The sequence below is a fragment of the Labrus mixtus genome, chromosome 8, assembly GCF_963584025.1.
Source record: "Labrus mixtus chromosome 8, fLabMix1.1, whole genome shotgun sequence".
In the NCBI taxonomy this organism is placed as follows: domain Eukaryota; kingdom Metazoa; phylum Chordata; class Actinopteri; order Labriformes; family Labridae; genus Labrus; species Labrus mixtus.
This window is the reverse complement of record NC_083619.1, coordinates 28,634,405-28,654,782: the sequence shown is the minus strand read 5'-3', so window position 1 is coordinate 28,654,782 and position 20,378 is coordinate 28,634,405. Positions and strand designations below refer to the sequence as shown.

Sequence of the window (20,378 nt, the reverse complement as noted above, 5' to 3'; positions counted from 1 at the left end):
GGTATTGGCTGTGCACGGGGCACCCTGTTGGCCATTTAGAATAAAAGTTATGAGAAAATCAGATGCTTCAGGGTTCCTTGAAACTTCCAAACTAACCTGGTGTGTGAAGGGAAAAAAAGGCCTTAAAACACAAAAAAGTCAAACATGAAACCAATGCTTGTAGGTCACCTGAAACAGCCTCCAAAGAGCACTAAAACAAATGTTTCCCTCACAAAGAGGAACTCAGTTGTATGAACATAAACACACATTTAGTCTGAGGCCAATGGGTACCTTGAGACGGATGCTTTGACTGAAGGAAACCTTGAAACAGACTTCAGTAATTGTTATAAAGAGCGATGAAGAGGACTTTAAAACAGTAGGCATGACTCTTTGTAAGATATGGTACAGACTTGATGTGGCTCCCTTAGGTCTTAAAGCAGTAAGAAGATATGTGGTCACTGACAGTCATCATGTCTGTCTAGAGAATAAAGAGGTTGATTTACAGCCGGGCTCGGTGCCATCACAAACTGCGCTGAGGTTATTTGGGCCTCGGCCATCGTTCGTCTCTGTGTTTATTCCTCCGGCTCGCTCGCCCGTGAGGCCTCGATGAAACTCTATGTCTGTCTGGGAGGATAACAGCCGAGTCTGGGCTCTTAAACGATATAAAAAGACACTTCCCATTGGCTCATTTCCTCGTCTCTCTGCTCTCTGCTTCAGGCTCTTAAACTGTTTTTTGTGTCGGAGCGCCCCGACCCTGATAAATGACACCTTATTGAGTTTTACAGTCCCACTTAAACCCTCCCTCAGGGAAATGGAAGCTACTTCCCTGTTTGTTCTTGTTGTCTTAGAGTCAGAATTTTGTGAGATGTGTCAGATTGGATCGAGCGTGTTCAGCAGCAGCAGCAGCGGCGGCCGACCTCCAAAAGTTACCTGCAAGTCATCCAGTTTTTCTTGCCAAACGCTGACTCAACGCCCCCCCCCCCCTCTCGCTCTGTTACCGGCCAGACATTCATCTCAATGAAAGCCTCGCTTTGTGTCCCTTTTACTGAACTGCTGACAGAACCTTATTACTGCTTATTGTATTGCAGTTGGTAAATCAAAGTAAGCAGAATGCGCTGAGGGGAACTCGACAAGAGTCGTTTTTTTGGAGACCTGCGTTGAAAACAGCAGGCCGGGTGGAAAATGCTTCGTCAGAGCATGCGTAGCACAATCGAAAAGCTTCAGATCGAGGCCCTGGACTTTAGACGAGACAGGGTCCGTCGGGCATCGAGTAATTTAATGAAATGTTGTTTTTCTGTTGCAACCTGAAAACTAAAAAGAACTCAGCTGAATCACGTCTGGAGAGAACAAAACGTTTAATAGGTTGAATTCCTTGTTTAGTTTTAGTCACACTAGGAAACTTTTTCTGCTCTAATGACTCAAGGTTGATTCAAGAAGTGACCGTGATGGTATCGCACTGTAACTCCTGTTTAGAGGTTGTTCATGAGACAGGGCTTTCAGACCCTCTTAAATATAAACAACGACCTTCTTAGACCTTCAGGGCGACTGCTCCATCCGGCCAGCATGCAGGAAGTCAGCTGATGTTTAGTAAAAAAAAGATCGATAAAGGCCACTTGGGGTGGTGATCAGGGCACATGGCTCGGTCAAACATCACTAGAATTACTCTTTTATTAATTTAGAGACAGGACAGTGATAGAGTGGGAGAGAGAGAGAGAGAGAGAGAGAGAGAGAGAGAGAGAGAGAGAGAGAGAGTGGGAATGACATGCAGAAAAGGAGCCTCAGGTCCGCTTAGAGAACTTTAGTCTCTGCACACAAGGTGCATGCTCTAACCACTAGGCTACCATCACCCTGATACTAGAATAACGTTGATTCTAATCCACACCATGATGCATTTCCCCAACTTTTTTGGGGGGGTTATACAAAACACTTGTCAATATTACGTTTATTACCCACAGAAGATGCACGATCCCTGTTTTTACAAACCAGCCAGAGTATCAGAGTACAGAAGATGTAGTCTATAAACTGCTGCAAATGGGGTCAGATGTTTTGCAAATTTGAAAAATGTTGTCCCGCGTCCCTACATGTTGCGTCCATGAAACAGCGTCCAAACTGTTTTGAGGTTAGAGCGTCTTAAAAGTACCTGCAGCTAAGTATAGGTTAGCTTACAGGTAGATACTTCCGATGCTCGGACTCGAGAGGCGGCTCTCCGTAGGCAGACACAGGAAAAATACCTAAGTGCAGGTTGTAGTCCAAAAGGCATCTTAAAAATAAAAAATAATCGCCTGGTTGAAATTGGCTGGTACCTGATTCTTTGCAGTTAGCGCTGTGGGGAGTGTGTCTATATTTGATAAGCAGCTGGTAATAAATTGTAAAACTCATCTGGGTATTGGAGACGTTTGGAGGAGAGATTGGGGTTATGACATGCAGCAAAGGTGCAGAGGTCGCTAGCCTCCGTTCATGGGGGATGGGACGGAGAGAGCGGGGTTATGACATGCAGCAAAGGGCAGAGGTCGCTAGCCTCCGTTCATGCGGGCATGCAACATTACAGCTAGGCTATCCGGCGCCCCCAAATCCTTCTTTTTTTTATAGAGGAAGAAGCTCAGCCTCATTAATGTCATAAACACATTCTGAGATTCTTCCCCTGTGTTGGCCTTCTCCTCATTTTCTCCCCCAGTGTCCCACTAAGCCTGGTGTTGTATTCATTAAGAGTAGCTGTGACCCGAGGCGGGGTCAGGAGGTTAAATGACAGCGTGGGTGAGATGCATGACCTCTGGAGACCCCCCCCCCCCGTGAGAGCTCAGAGGTTAAACACGCCACAAACAGAATAATGACCACCAACAGGTGAGGGTGGGGCCGACATATGATTGGGATCACGGCTGCAGGGTCACATGTTGAACATTACACTGTCAGAGCGGAGAGGACCATCCATCTTCATTACGTGAGAACATTCACCCCCCGTGTGGCTTTATGTAACATACACATGTTAAGACCTGTGCTCTATGACACGGGTTGTTTTCCTGCAGGATGTAGCCTTTAGTCCAGTACGCTGAGGCCTTCAATGCTCATTGGGTATTTCAGGGTAGTTCCAGTATTGCTAAAAGCTGATCCTATTGTGACAGCCATAACTTTAAAGGTGACATATCCTCCTCCTCTTCAATCAGTTTAAATAAGTGTCAGAGCTCCTCAAAACATGTGTGTGAAGTTTCTTGTTCTAAATCCACTCTGATCCTGTATTTGATCATGTCTATAAACCCCTCTATTTCAGCCCTGCTCAGAACAGGCTGTTTCTGTGTCTGTATCTTTAAATATGTAAATGAGCTGTGTCTGACCACGCCCCCTCTCTGGACGGGCTTGGGTGTACTCTGGCTTTCTCGCTCCATGTCCTATTGTTTACGGTGAGAAGGCAGACTCAGAGGGCAGAACAAACACCTAGCTGTGGGAGTGTCACCCACCTGGGGGAGGGGCTACTGCCCTTTGTGATGTCATGAAGGGAAAATCTCCAAACGGCCTGTTTGAGCACACATTTTCTGAAAAGTGGAGCAGGTAAAAGACAGAGAGGATGGACTTTTCTCATAATTGGGGGGTTTGTAGACAGGTGGACAAAGTGGAATGCCAATAGTCAAGTCAGGTTTACTCATACAGCACATTTCATTGACTCAGTGTGCTTAAAAGTTAGCATTGAAAATATACATCAAAGGCTCGACGTCACATGTTACTAAGAAGTGTTTTTCTTTTAGAATTTTTAGTTAAGATTCTCGTTTGTAACGGATGTTCTCACTCTCAGTCGGTTCTGTTTGATATGCATCACCATTCGTCCCGTCAGAGTCTGAGAACATATTGAGTGAGGTTTACAGCTTAAAGTGAGGATGATTTAGGCTTACTCTTCACATTGAGGATGATTTCAGACAGGATTACCCCCCCCCCCCCCCCCCCCGGCTGTAATCTATTCACAGCGGCAGGCGGCAGCCAGCAGCACTCACCGCTCTCTCCTCTGGGGTCGGCATTTAATGAGATTACTTTTGGATTACTCTTATCTGTTTGAAATGTTGAAAATCAGCAGGTACTGAGAAAAAGGAACCAAAGAGCGTCTAAATGCAACCTGCACGCCGTATTTTCACACGTGTTCTCCGACCCTAAAAACCAGCGTGTGAACATTCAACGAGGAGAGGTGGGCTGATAAACGTTTTGCCTTTTTCATTTACAAAAGCTTTCTTCATATTGTGATCATCAAAGTGATTTCTCCCTGAGGCGTCATGTGTGAGGGGCGCCGGGGGGCCTGGTTGTTGTAGCACGCGCCCCATGTAGAGACGCTAAACTCCAGGCGGGCGGCCCAGGTTTGAGTCCGACCTCTGGCTCCTTTCCTGCATGTCATTCCCCTCTCTCTCTCTCTCCTGATTTTTTTTTGTAGATTTATTTTTGGGCTTTTTGCCTTTACTTGACAGGACAGTGGACAGAGCAGGACATCAGAGAGAGAGAGGTGAATGACATGTGGGAAAGGAGCATCAGGTGGGACTTGAACCCAGGCAGCCCGCTTGGAGGACTTTTGCCTCTGAACATGGGGCGTGACCTAATCGTTAGGCCTGATTTCTGACTCTATCCACTGGCACAAAAAGCCCCAAAGTAAACCTTAAAGAAGAAGAAGAAGTGATGTGTGATCACATGGAAATAATGATTAATGTACTTCTTGTTCCAACTGGCTGTAGTGTCATTAGACTGAGTGATTCTCTTTTAGGCTCACGCCGTCCTCCGGGGACAAACTTCACCAGCGGTCTTTAATGGAGGCTTTTTAAATGCTGTTTGTTTGCAGGTGAAGTGGCGCCTTGTATTGATTTATCCATCAAAGACACATTTTCTCTTCTCTGAAAGTCTGTCTCCTCCTGAAGTTTGGACTGAGATAACTCAGCCTCTTGCAAAAACATCTTGCCGTTTGAGGTTCACTTGGTTTAATTTTAGCACACATGGGTCCTTTAAGGTCGACCCTGATGAGTGTGATGTCTTTGACTTAAAGGTGACATATTCTCCTCCTTTTCAACAAGTTTTAAAAAACTCTCAGAGCTCCCCAAAAACATGTCTGTGAAGTTTCTTGTTCTAAACCCAAACAGGCTGATGTAATGACATGATATTTAGCAACAGCAGAAGTGGACGACAAACACATACATCACATTATATCACTGATTCAGACAGCACTGTTATTAGAAACGATGGACATGACGCTGCAATCACAGAAGGATTCACATTGGATGATGTAAGAATAGTTACATTTTGAGGCAAGGGACACTGGACGCCTACATTTATTCAAATTGCAGATGCTGTAAAATGATGAAACATGCCACAGATATGTAATTTAAACAAGTGATTTATTAATTAATTCTAACCTGAGTGCTGCGTTTATATTCATTATGTAACACTCTGCAGTTTCAGATTAAACACTGAATGATTGAGAAAGGTATTTATAGCTCTAAATGTGCGTCAGAGTTTTCAACAAGTGTTCTAAGATTTAGTTTTTAGCTCAGAACAAAAAGAACAAACCACAGATAAGAAACCTTCAAACGAACTTCAGATTAAGAACAGCCGGTGAATGCGGTCTCAATGACCTTTAAAAGATGCTCTTAAATTCCGGCCCTGCATGGTTTCTCTGTCAGAGATGAAGCACTGTCAGTCCGTATACCTCGTCTCTCCTGTGTGTTTGTATTCCAGTGGTATTCCAGGTTCTTGAATCTTGTATCAGCTTGTTTTCTGGAACATGTGTTGAGTGTCTCCTGGGACGAGCGGTCTTCAGTATCACACACACTGCCTCTGCGCTCCCTCAGGCGGCTACCTGCCCCTCGGGGGACCCGTCACTCTGACACTTTCAGGGAATAAACCCCGGCCGCTCGCGCTGTCAGGAGCAAACATGACGGCACACTGGTGCTGCTCGACTGCATCGACCGAAGACGTCTGGGTTATTGAATCCATTGTAACCTGCATTATAACCTGATAGGATGTAAGTGGGGACGATCATGCCTGCTGGGGGTTTTGAGGCAGGGTGTAGAGGGAGGCAACAACAACATCACTGGGGTCATCAGGTGGGAACCCTTTCTTCATATGTGTTTCGATCACGGGCCCATAATCCTCCAGAGGGCTCATCAGCAACATCTGGCGACCTACCTCCCTCTACTCGCCCTGATGCTACAGCTGATGTTTTCAGGCAGAGGTGATATCTCTCCTCTTGAGCCAGAGCTAATGATTAGCCTTTTCGGCAGCACTGTCGCGAGCTTTGATGGCTTGCCCAGTAGAGTCTAAAAATGTAAATTCTGGTTGGTGTTTTTTGTTTTGGATTTTGAAAATTTCAAAAAATCAGAGAATGTAAAAAGACCAAGTACTTTGAGTTTTCTGTTTCACTGATTTACACAAGTAAATCAGTGTACTTCTTGGGTACAGTAGAGCTTGCCCATGAACCCCCCCCCATGTCCTTCAGACTCCTAGTGGTTCGATCCGCCCACAAAGACTCAACAAGGCCGACCTTTTTTCTGCAGCCAACGTATTTATCAGGACCTGTCAGGTGAATGTGGCTCAAGTGTAATCAGGTGTTTCTGACTAGAAATGAGACAAATACTCTTAAGAGTCTCGTAAGACATGAAGCTTCGAGTTAGTTCATGTAGGAATGGAAGTCAAACGCCCCAGATGTAATCGTCTTGACTTCTTGTCACTTACTAACCAATCACAGCTCCGTTTAACCACAACTTCCCTCTCACTGATCTCTGTTAATGCTGCTCACACTGCTCTGCTGCTGCTGGCAAAGGTTTGCCTCCACCACCCCATGCCTCCTCCTTCCTAGACTTAAGCTTTTGGTGCCCCCTTCATGGGGGGGGGGGGGGTTTAGCACTGCTCAGCTAACCCAGGGAGCATTTTAATAGCGCCAAGGTGAACTGTATTTTTGTTTTGCAATTAATGGTTAAATCTACGACGAGAGTGTTCCTGGCTGAATTGTGTTTTTACAATGCAAGGAAGGCTAGGGAAAACCAAGTCAAGACTATGACAGGGCAGGTCTAGACCTTTACAAACTAAGACCAATAGAGGGGCAAATCAAGTGAAAGGCCAGATAGAGTAAAGACAAAGACCAAGACACTAACAAGGCATCATGTGGAGACATGGTGGAGTGAACTTCCAAACTCCATGTGATCTGCAGAGTCCCTCTGCACCTTTAAGAAAAAGCTAAAGACCCAGCTCTTTCATGAATACCTACTAACTTAATGATGATGGTCTCCATATTATTGATGATGATGATGGTAATGACGATGGTTTTTGTTTGATAACGACGACTTATAAGATGGTTTCTATACTGATTAGAGCTCTCAAGAACTGCCCTCAATGTTGTGCTTCCTGTCAGCACCTGTGTGTCCAATCAGACTCAAAGCTGATCGTTTGCTCTTACTGACATTGTTCCCTTTTTTCTAGATCCTTGCTTGTGTTGTTCTTACTCTCTGATGTACGTCACTTTGGATAAAAGCGTCTGCTAAGTGAATTGTAGAAATGTAGAAGTCATCAGATTTTGTCTAGACCAACACCAAGGGCAAAACCAAACCAAGCCAAGTCTGAGACCAACAAGAGCTAGATTTAAGCTGGCTATAGACACAGGGCGACTGTGGCTGAGCGGTAGAGTCAGTCATCTCCCAGTCGACAGGTCGGGTGTTCGATCCCCAGGTCCTGCAGCCATATGTCCATGTGTGTCCTTAGGGCAAGACATTGAACCCCAAAACTGCTCCCTCGTGCTTGTTGTTGTGAATGTGTGTGAATGGATGAGTTAATACTGATGAACACTTTACACAGCAGCCTCTACCATCAGTGTGTGAATGTTGTAGGTGTGACATGCCGTGTCAAAGCGCTTTGAGTAGTCAGAAGACTAGAAAAGAACAATACAAGCTCAAGTCCATTGACCGTGTACACTAGACGATTTATGGCCCAATGTTGACCTGATTTGTCCATCCCGCTCCCGATCCACTCTGAGCCATAAAAACATAAAACATATGAAAAATAGATATTTGTGATTCCCGTTCAGACTGCCTCCGATGGAAAACTCGTAAAAAAGAAATGAGAGCGAGAAAGACTGGGAAGTGCCACCACCATGAACTCAACTGGAAAGTGGAATATTGAAAAAAAGATCAGCTTGTGTAATAACGGCAACAAACATGAGTGACTTTGTAATATCTCATGCAGGACATACCACAATAAGGTGGTGGTCAAAGAAATGGCCTGGTGTGTAGCTAGCCGTATGCACATGAGACCGAGTGAGGATTCCATTAGTGATTAATATAAATAGTTGATAAACTGTAATGCAGTGAGAGAGAAACCGAGTAAACACCAAGCAAAACACTGCGGACTGTAAACATCGGTTCAATCTGAGTATCAGCACTCAGGGAATCTGTGCATTCAGGCAGCAGTCCATCACACTCGTTGACATCCACTCAGAGATCAGCACAATGGCTGCTTTTAGCTTCTCCTCCCGCTCCTCACTCGGAGAGGAGAAAAACAAGATGATACATCTTTAAGATGACATTAAAGAGGACGCATGATTCATGCATGCTGCTGGTAAATGTCTAAATCACATGCTCAGGAGAATTATTTTTTTCCAAAGGCCACAACATAGAGACTGTTTGTAGCGTATAAACCTGAGGACATGTTTTTCTTAAAGGGTAACTCCAGTACTTTTTAAGTGTTGGAAGTACTCCAGTGGATTGTTTTAGCCTGCAGATGTGAAACTGGCTTTAATTGGCCGCAATGTGATCCTTGAGGTCAAACGAGCATCCACGAGCATCCACTCGTTGTTTGTGCCGCCGACAGGCTCTGATTGTTATCTCGTGACTCTGACATCATTGTAGAAGAGTTCCTGTAGCAAATGCCTGGTGGGAAGGGTCTGGTGCCCCCCCCCCCCACCAACATGTTTACACCTAGAGCTGGCTGGACCCTACAGATGGCATAGTTCTCTCCTTGCAGTCTGGGGACTGCCAATGTAGAGCCTGGCCAGAAAGACATCGGCGGTTCACCATTCTTAGCCCCTCCCTTCACCACACAATCTGCAGTCAAGCTCTGAAACGCTTACATCAGCTGGTAACGGCCGTGTGGTCCAAACAAATCCAGAGCATTCAGGAGCAGAATCTAAAGTTAGAAGGAGGACATACTGGCTGCTGCATTGTTGTCAGAGAAGCCAGCACTTCAACATGTTTCCTTAATGATCAGATAGTAAGATACCTTTATCATCTCACTCTCTACACATCTCATTGATTGGAACTTTAAAATCCAAATATACATACCTACAATTCTACAATTCACTTAGCAGACGCTTTTATCCAAAGCGACGTACATCAGAGAGTAAGAACAACACAAGGAAGGATCTAGAAAAAAAAGGGAACAATGTCAGTAAGAGCAAACGATCAGCTTTGAGTCTGATTGGACACACAGGTGCTGACAGGAAGTGACCAGAGGCAAAGCACAACATTGAGGGCAGTTCTTGAGAGCTCTAATCAGTATAGAAACCATCTTATAAGTCGTCGTTATCAAACAAAAACCATCGTCATTACCATCATCATCATCAATAATATGGAGACCATCATCATTAAGTTAGTAGGTATTCATGAAAGAGCTGGGTCTTTAGCTTTTTCTTAAAGGTGCATATCCTTCCTGCTTCTTTCTAAGCCTCAGCAGCGTCTCTCTGAATAGAATGTCTATTTAAAAGAAACACACTGAAACATGCAGTGACTCGGAGGGCATGTAATGTAAACCCAGCACTTCTTCTTCTTTCTGATCACACATTCATGAACATATTGGTGAACGTGACAGTTTTCATCGCTGCTTGTTTGAAAGGACTGAGCTGCTGTAACACACTCACACACACACTCACACTCACATCCTCCTGCAGACGTTCACTTTCTCATCTCAGTCTTTGGGCCAATTTACACGTTCAGCCTGAGAAAACCGGCGGCTGTGAATCCGGAGGTGCCAAGAGGAGCTGTTTTCAGACTGACAGGGAGAAGTGTTGGTGATTTGACTTTCAAATCCGCCTCTGACGCCAATTATGTTGTTAAACTCTCAGTCCTACTGTTTGTGCGGTGTTTAAACAACCAATAAATTATGTCCTCATCACCGCTGAGGCAGCTGGTCGTCACCAAAACAAACATGGTCAGTATTTCACCTCGTGTAAACTGTTATAGAATACTCTGGACATGGCTGGATAGACATCCAGAAAGTTGCAGAAAGTAGGAGACGTGTGCGGCTCTTAGGTATATTTTTCTAACGATGGAAGCACAGAAAGACAGATGAAAACAGAGAGTCGACAATAACAAACTCACTCCTGGTGAAGTTTTGTTTGTATCTAAAGCCCGCTTGCAGGACTACAGCCTCCATACATGAGGTGCACGGGCTAACCACAAGGCTACCGGTGACTCATATCTTCAACTCAAAGAGAGAGAGAGCGCTCTGTAAAATGCACAAATGCGTTGGTAATTTTTCCGCACCGAAACGTTGCCAACATATTTGTGCATGTTAGACAGTTTTTGTACATCACTATGGACATTTTTGTCCATTTGGTCAAATTTGACCTCTTCTTCTGGCCATCATTTTGTCTGTGTTAATGCATATGCCACCATTTTTTGTAAGAAAGACTCTCTCTTGACAAATTTTGGAATGCACATTTTAATTTTTTAATAGATCAATAGAACACAGTGAAACATGTTTACTACCCTCTTAAGTCACTAATGACAAAAATGTCCTCTTCCAAAAAACTCCTATAAAAATAGAACAGATTTTTAGATAGAATCATGTAATCAAACTGGCATTTAAAGGGTTAAATTCCTGATAATTACTCAATATTTGATATTTTTGAGCAGGGCTGGAGTTGTTTAAGAGATTTATGCAAAAAAGAAAAAGTAGAAAAAAATATCAATCTGTTCTATTTTTATAGCAGTTTTTGTAAATTGGACATTTTCGCAATGTCCAAACAGGGAACTACAATCTGATGCTACACAAATACTAACAATGCATGAAAGTCAATATTTTGGATAATCTTTGAAATATCCAAGACTGATTTGAAAGAAAATCCCCAGCCACCAAATATTTGTCATATGGAAAATAACTCATTTTTTGCATTTTTTTTTCTTAAATAACAACAGTGACATCAAGTAATCAAACTGGCATTTAAAGGGTTAAATTCCTAAAAAATGATTGAATGTTTGGTAGTTTGAGCAGGGCTGGAGTTGTTTAAGAGATTTACGCAGAAAAAAGTAGAAAAAATGAATCTGTTCTATTTTTAAAGCAGTTTTTTGGCATGGACATTTTTTGTCCTCAGTGACTTAAGAGGGTAGTAAAATAAACTGATGCATGAGGGTGAAAAACAGAATTATTCCAGTATTGGGGGTGTGTGGCCTCTGGGTTTGTTGCAGTTCCTGGAAACAGGTATCGACATCGAACGTTCTTTATTACACCAAAGTTTAAAAATTCAGATACTTGACAAGCCTATAAGCTATACTTATAACTGTAAGAAGATTCCTTGTGAAGCGTTCTGATCCAGCCCAGGTTATGAAAGAGGTTTATGAAGATTAGATGAGGTTTCGATTGCACACGATTGAATCTATAGAGGGAGTGTAAATGCAGACAGTTTGTCCACCGAGAGAAAACACTCAGCTGTAGTTTGTTCGTCTGCAAAGCCTGTCAGCAAACATCAGTGATATCGCTCTCAGTTATGAATAAGTAATGGCTGACGAGCATGTCATGTTACATTTTAAAACGTGATCTCGTCTGACAGCCTGTGTGGACTGTGGAGTATATCTCCATCCCGTCATCGTCCGGGAGATAGCGGAGCGTGTGAAGCCCAGAGTTAATCATTGGCCCGCCCTCCTCTGGAGCTCCGAGCCACACCATAAATCCCTCCACTTGGCAGAGGGAGGTTGGGTTCTGTGCTGCAGGGAGGTTTAGCTCCTCTGCTGTTAGCCAGCTGCTGCTCCGACATGTTTGCATGCAGCTGTCATCGGATACTGAGAGCAGGTTGTAGAGCGGAGGTCTGACTCGAGGACTGGCTCTGTTGCTCTGACTTTATCTGAGTGCACACGTTATTGTGTTAAGACTAAAATAGACGTCCAGACGTTGAGCAGGATGGTAACTGATAGCTCTGAAACATTGATGCTGCCGGGCTGATCCTCCTCTTTTCCTCGCTCTTTCCAAATCTTTGTGTGCTGTTTCAAGGTGACGCTTTTAATCATCCTGTATCTGTGACGAGCTGAATCGTTCCTACATTCATTTAAACCTTGTTTCCTTCTGTAGTGTATGCTATAACTTAGCATCCATCCACCCTTCCCTTAATCCATCATCCATCCATCATCCATCCATCATCCATCCATCCATCCATCATCCATTCATCATCCATCCATCATCCATCCATCATCCATTCATCATCCATCATCCATTCATCATCCATCCATCCATCCAATTTTAAATCCATCCATCTATCCACCCATATGTTAATCCTTCAATCATTACATCCATCCATCCTTACATCCATCCTAGCATCCATCCATCCATCGGTCCTTCAGTCAATCTACCCATCAGTCCAATCATTCTTCATCCATCCATCATCCACCATCCATCCACCCATCCATTCATCCATCCATCCAACCATCTATCCATCCATCCACCCATCCATCCATCCATCCATCTATCCATCCATCCATCCATCATCCATCCATCATCCATCCATCATCCATCCATCATCCATCATCCATCCATCATCCATTCATCATCCATCCATCATCCATCCACCATCCATCATCCATTCATCATCCATCATCCATTCATCATCCATCCATCCATCCATCCATCCCTCCATCATCCATCCATCATCCATCCATCCATCCATCATCCATTCATCATCCATTCATCCATCCCTCCATCATCCATCCACCATCCATCCACCCATCAATTCATCATCCATCCATCCATCATCCATCCATCCATCCATCCATCCATCTATCCATCCATCATCCATCATCCAACCATCCATCCATCCATCTATCCATCCATCCATCCATCATCCATCCATCATCCATCCATCATCCATCCATCATCCATCCATCATCCATCCATCATCCATCCACCATCCATCATCCATTCATCATCCATCATCCATTCATCATCCATCCATCCATCCATCCCTCCATCATCCATCCATCATCCATCCATCCATCCATCATCCATTCATCATCCATTCATCCATCCCTCCATCATCCATCCACCATCCATCCACCCATCAATTCATCATCCATCCATCCATCATCCATCCATCCATCCATCCATCTATCCATCCATCATCCATCATCCAACCATCCATCCATCCCTCCATCATCCATCATCCACCCATCCATCCATCCATCATCCATCATCCATCCATCATCCATCCACCCATCCTTTAGTCCTTCAGACTTCAAATTGGACCCATCAGTCCAATAATCCTTCAATCCATCAATCCATCCATCATTCAACAAATCATCCATCCATCCCCTCATCTCTCAATCCATCCATCCGTACAATTGATGTAAACCTAGCAGACTTGTTCCTGTGTGTTTATTTTCCGTCTCCCTTGAATCAAATTGAAAACATTATGATGATTATGATGATTAACCCCTCCTTGTTATCCTGCGTGTAGCTGTTTGTAAGCTGTGTCTCTTCCTGACCCGCTGCTCTCTTAATGAGACCTTGTTAAAAACATCCACATCACTGGCACTTCTCTTTTAATGAGTGCACCGGCGCTCTCCAGGCTCATGCCCTTTATGGTGAAGCCGGAGCCGCTCTTTCTTTTTCCAAAACAACATGGACGCCGTCGCAGCCACCACAGCTGCTGCAGCTTATGGGGTTTTAATTTTTGTGTCCCCGTGGGAGGAGCAGGAGGCCTTCAGGGGGCGACTGAGAAATTGAATCAGTGCTGATGGCGTCCTGGGAGAAATTCACAATAACACACCGTAATGCACCGGGAGGCTCCTCAGCTCACTGAGATACAGTGAAGAGCCTCGGGGGAGAGGACTGTGTGTGTGTGTGTGTGTGTGTAGCTTACAGCTTAAAGGAAGAACACTCCTACACATTTTCAGATACAGTTTTTCATTCTCTTGATGGTTACACTGAGGGGTTTTTAGCAGAGGCGAGCCGCCTCCACTGAATTAATGACCGCCTCCTCCATCGTCCTCCATTGTCAGAAAAAAAACAAACAAACACATTTACCAAGAAAACCTGAAACGCCAGATCTGCGATGTGTCTTTAACCGTGAAAATCAGATGCATATGTCAGTAAAAAAATCTGATTTTTCTTGTTTTTCTGCAACTAAAATCATAAATAATATATTAAAGTTTCTCCACTGGATGTCAATTATTTCATTCATCCCATCGATGGCGGTCTCCAGGCTGGAAATCCTGTCTCAGTCTAACTTTCAGTCAACCTAACGACAGGCTGAGAGCTGGAGCTGAGGCGGGTTTTTTTAGTTCGTACAATAAGGCGTGTAGCTGACCTGATTGACAGGTGGGCGCGGTGTAACGGTTTGTCAGGAGGTTTAAAACCCGCCTCAGCTCCAGCTCTCAGCCTGTCGTTAGGTTGACTAAAAAACTTTAATATTTACAGTCTGTGGGTTAGACGTCTGCTTTCAAGATATTTCAGACTTTAAAACTGCATCCAGATTTTTTATCGTAATCAGTGTTATGATCATGAAGATTTTAGAGAGATCAATAAGTCAAAAGAATGTGGATGCGCTACCTCTAGGGGGGCTCCGACCCCAGGTTGGATACCAACGATCTGACTGACAGGTGGGTGCATTGTAGCTGTTAGGCAGGAGGCTTAAGGCTCCGCCTCTTTGTGTGGTACTAAGTCGACTTCGGCTCAAACGACATTTCCAAACCAGCGACCGCCAACTTCATAATGCCTCTTCAAAACCAACGGGCTGAGACTACGTCCATGTTTCCATGGGCGGCAGTAGCTCAGTCTGTAGGGACTTGGGTTGGGAATCGGAAGGTCGCCGGTTCAAGTCCCGGCACGGACCAAGTCCGGAAATTGGTCTGGTAGCTGGAGAGGTGCCAGGCCACTTCCTGAGCACTGCCGAGGTGCCCTTGAGCAAGGCACCTAACCCCCCCCCTCCCACAAGCTCAGGAGCGCCCGCCGTAGGGCAGCCCCCTCACTCTGAGACCTCTCCATTAGTGCATGTCCACAGGATCCTGTTTGTGCATGTGTGTGTATTTCAGTTCATGTTTGTGTAGCATGTTTACTAGACAGAGTGTAAAAACAAATTTCCCCTCGCGGGATCAATAAAGTATAAATTCTTCTTCTTCTTCTTCTCTTCTTGTTTCATACAGTCTGTGGTTCACACATATTAGGAGTGAACACATTTTAGACAGATGATCTGACCAATCGAGAGAGGCTGTCCCTGGTAGTTTAGTTTCACTTTAGCATCACTGATCATGTTAGAACATTGTTCGTTGGGTGGAGTTATGAGGATCGGGTTCAGAAGCCAGCTGATGGGCTCGCTCTCAGGTGTTGTTTTTTCTTTAATCAGACACCAAATCATTTGGATGGGCAATAAATCTCAGAACAAAACCAAAAAGATGAAGGTGATAAAAGAACATATTTACAGGCTCTCATCTTCTCAGCTGATGCTCTGTTTCTGAGTTGTGTTGTTGCTGGTGATCCGGCTTTGCTCGTAAAGGTCAGAAAGGCTTGAAAAGTTCTCACCTGGGTGGATAATCGGGACTTATCGATCGACAACCTTATCAGCCGCCTGCAGGAGCAGCACAGTCTGCTTTTTGTGTGTCTTTTTAAAGGACTGTAAAGGACTCCATGGGGACTTTTTTAAATAGAGACACTGGTGATAGTAACAGATGCTCGGGACCTGTGCAGACTCGTCTGTGCCTTTAATTACTCCCCTCAGACCACACACACACACACACACACACACACACACACACACACACACACACACACTCTGTATGTGTGTGTATGTGTGTGTGGTTTTCCTCAGAGTGATGTGTTGAACTCTCAGCCAACCTGTTTGGAAACTTGCATCATGTAAAGCTGTATGAGGCAGGAGGAGCTGGCCGGGCGCTGAAGGTGGGGGTGGTGGTGATGGTGGTGTCGGTGAAATCTCGGGTGCGGCTGAGCAGGACCGTCGCGTTGCAGAGCGTTACATCATCAGCTCTGCTTTGTGATGGTTTAACGGGCCGGACTGCTCTTCACTTTGCTGAATGGCGGCTGATGAAAACCTTCAGACTTCATAAAGTCGTCTTTCAAAGAAAAATGTTTTTTTTTCTCTCCCCTCAGTCACTGACGTGTTCTGTTGAGATGTTACAGAGCTTTTCCCTCGATTCCCTTTTGTTTTTTTGTTTTTTTCTAAGATCTAAGACCCTGATCTACTGGGGTCTGTAAAGTCTCGACATTTAATCACAAATGGGAAATTATCAAAGCTTTGAGATTTTTTAATCCCTACAGAGAATCATAACCTTCTTGTTGTCTAGATCCCAAACTCTTCAGCCCCCAGTATAACGCTGTTAGAGAGACTGGGGACCCCCCAGCGTTCCTGGAGGTGGTCAGTTAACAACAGTTAACGTTGTGAACAGCCCTCTACAAGGCCTATCGAACACTCTTAACCTCATAATCTACTGCTGTATATATTTTCACAATAATGGGAGAAATATTTGTTTTGTTTTTTGAAGGAATCTCGCGACGCCCTCTCAGTGTTTTGCGACCCCCCAGGGGATCCCAACCCCCACCTTGGGAACTACTGGTCTAGATTGCCTGTTTTTCCTCCTTGTGTGAGGGAGCTATGGTATCCAAATAAAAAAACTGGGACGCCAAAAGTGAACGTGTCTTAGCTCTGCATGACATCGCTCCTATACTTTTACATTTACTGGTCTTCACATGTGGTGTACAAGATCAACAGACGCCATTTTCCATATTCAACCAAACCTAAAACAAACAAACAAACCAAAAGGGGAAAACACAAACAAGAAAACAAAACAAAACAAAAAAAGAAAAACTCGACCTTGCAGATTTGAAGGGCTAATTTATGACGGAATATTAGGGCCGCGTTAAATTATTATTTTTTTTAAATTTCGAGATTAAATAAATAAATTTACGACTTTATTCTTTTATTCTTTAAAGACTTTAAGAGTTCTACTTTCATCATTTTCGCGCAGGCTGGTCTCGAATTTATTAATTTACGAGATTAAACTCGTAAATATACGACTTTAATCTCGTAAATTAATGACTTTATTCTCGTAAATTAACGACTTCATTCTCCTAAATTTACGAGTTTAATCTCAAAATAAAAAAAATCTATATTTTTTTAACATGGCACTAATCCTCTGTCGTACTCATTAATTCACTCCTGAATGAATCTAACCTGTCAATCTGCAACTGAAGTTTTTGTAACTTTGAATAGTTCCAATGCTGAAAGTTATCAAAGCGTCCAGCAGGCGGACCAGCGAGCAGTAAAACGTTCAAACGAGTCAAAGAGGAGCCGTACAGTTTAAGCATGCAGTCACTGCTTCACTGACCTGCTTTATTCTTTTGTCTTTGGCTCTTTGCTCTCCTCGGGTTTCAGATGTTCTCGTCTCTTTTCAGAGCGCGTCTCGGCTCATCGACTTCTCGTGGCTGTAGGTAGCTTATCGCTGGTGTTCCAGTTTTTAATATTTAATGTCATCTTGACACACTCTTATGCAGGTCTGATCGTTGCACGTTGTGATCTCTCGTTGTTGGACTCTTGAAAATGGACAAATCCCAAAGTTTCACAAAGACATGGAATCTCGTTGGTATAGGTCACACTTCTGTCAACCACAGAAAGACATGTTGTCTGCACGTTTTTCTCTCAGTCCAGCCTGATCTTGTCGTTCTCCTGTGATCTCGTGTTTACAGCTGCTCATGGCTTCGTTTGACGCTTCAGAAAGGGATCCATCGGTGCAGAGCACATATCGTCGGACGGAGCAAAACTGACAGAACACAGCGTGCAGTGACTATGTAGAGATAAGCAGGACGGCCTGAATCTGCAAATACAGCTAGCAAAATGAACGCGTCAAGTGTTTTGAAATGAGACGTCTTTATTTACATTTCAAGACAGGACAGGTCTGCTTGTTGCGTTGACAGATATGAAACACAGTTGTTTTGATTTGAGTTGTTGCAGTGTGACCTTTCACCTGAATCAAGGTCACAGGCCGAGTGGTTAAATGAGCCACGCGATTCAAATCATGACGACCTCGCTCCATTTCTTGTATCATATCTGGATGCTGCTGATGTGCCTTTGAAGTTGAGCGCTGCAGTATGTAGAGCGCCTCAGGTGGTATAGGCTGACAGGTCTGACATTTCATCTTGAGCTCGGTGATTTCTGTGATTTCTCCACTTGTGAATAAATCGACTTTAAGAGAGTCTGAGTCAGGATCTCTCCGTGTGATCTCACCCTCTCTGTCTCTCTGTCTGTGGCGTGTGTTTCAGGTCGCTGCTCAGGCTGTTCTGTTCATGTGTATGAACACTGCCGGGATATTCATCAGTTACCTGTCAGACCGGGCTCAGCGTCAGGCCTTCCTGGAGACGCGGCGCTGCATCGAGGCTCGGCTGCGACTCGAGACGGAGAACCAGAGACAGGTGAGTTATGAACGTGATACAAAGAGAACACGGGGTGTGGGGTTATGAATACCACTGTCTTCAGGTTTCTATTCTTAAGATGAGACAACAATATGATTTTATAGGAGCAATCTGTAAGTTATGTACTGAATTAAATGATAAAGTGACCTTCCTGTCTGATCAGACATTAAGGAAACATGTTGAAGTGCTGGCTTCTCTGACAACAATGCAGCAGTCAGTATGTCCTCCTTCTAACTTTAGATTCTGCTCCTGAATGCTCTGGATTTGTTTGGACCAGAGAAGGTAGGCACTTTTAAGACACCCCCCCACACGGCCGTTTTGGACGCCCCTCAGTTTGCCAGATATGAGAGCAGTTATCAGGTCAACAGGTGTTGCAGCGATGGAAGCGGGCAAGAGAAGTGGTTCAGATAGAAGTGATTGTACCCGACCTATTTAGACTGCAGTACCCATTTTAACCACTAGGTGTTAGAGTTACATTCTGCTCCTTTAACAGAACTTGTATCTTTTATATATTTTATATTCTTAACTAAGTTAAAGTTTGTGTGATCTCACCTCGGCTGCTTTGGAGCAGGAAGATGACTCCCCTGCAGCAGCAGCCTGAGGCGATGGAGTTGCTTTAACCCGACAGTCGAAGGTTGCCGCACTTTGTTTTGATTTGATTAACGATGCTGATGAGCTTGTTTGCTGACATTTTCAGTTGTATTGAAAAACCTTATCAGACAATCGATGTGTTTGTGCACCGCTGATTGGATGTGAAAGACGTGTCTGGACTTAAGTTACGTAACAGGACCCAGAAGACTCAATAGCAGAAGGACAGTTATAACTCAAAGATTATTGATTTGTGGTTTCAAAAAATGCAGAACTTGATCCTTATGGAGCCGCGGTTAGATCCCTGAGTGTTGTTGGGTTGAAGTTTTATTAAGTATGTGACGGGTTTAAAGGTCAGAGCAGCATTGGTTTTCAACATAACGATTGAAGAGATTATTTTCATGGTTCCCAAAGGATGAACCTTACCGACTCTGGAGGGTCGCTGTCTCATGTCCCGGTCAGTTGACCTCCTGAGCACTGCTGAGGCGCCCTTGAGCAAGGCATCTTAAACTGAATCTAAAGATAATCCTGCAGTGTTCGTCGTGCACAAGATTTTTAAGGTGAAGTCTTTCCACAGAGGTATTCTTCTCTCTAAATCAATCAGATCATGTCATCAAAACTGGATTAGGACACTGAATAAAATGTTTTTGCTTAAAAAGGACATCAGGAGGGGGCTACGAGCCGAGCTGCTGCCAGCTTGTCTCCAGGTGTGCAGCTTCAGTATTTAAATGCTCACCAGGTGTTTACTCTGAGAAGAGGGTAATAACCCAATCAGAATGGATAGAGAGATAGATAGATACTTTATTCATCCCCTTGGGGAAATTCAGGTATCCAGTAGCTCACGTAGTCAGACAAATAAAACAAACCAAACAAACAAAAAATTGGACAAACAATAAAAGTCAATAAAAGTCAATAAAATAGTGAGCAATATTGCACATAATTAAAATTGTATATAAAAAATAAGAGCCGGAGGTAGATATTAAATAAATAAGTATTGCACTATTGTCCATTGAGCGTATGTGTGTATGTGTGCATGTGAGGGGGGGCAGAGAGAGAGAGAGAGAGTGGGAGAGAGTCACAATAAGCCCCTGCCCTCGACTGAGGTGTTGTGTAGTCTGATGGCTGTGGGGACAAAGGATGCTCTGTACCGCTCAGTCCTACAGCGCAGCGAGATGTGT

The 20,378-nt window shown here is 44.1% G+C and overlaps 2 protein-coding genes across 2 annotated transcripts in view; both read left to right on the top strand.

Annotated features, from left to right (window-relative positions):
- The window catches only part of oc90 (otoconin 90), a 433,801-nt gene that overhangs the window by 219,792 nt on the left and 193,631 nt on the right, over positions 1–20,378 (top strand). The window lies entirely within an intron of this gene.
- The window catches only part of adcy8 (adenylate cyclase 8 (brain)), a 104,933-nt gene that overhangs the window by 11,214 nt on the left and 73,341 nt on the right, over positions 1–20,378 (top strand). The window contains exon 2 of the mRNA XM_061043564.1: positions 18,463–18,612. Coding sequence (XP_060899547.1) covers positions 18,463–18,612 — 150 coding nt within the window. The remainder of the gene's footprint in view (positions 1–18,462; positions 18,613–20,378) is intronic.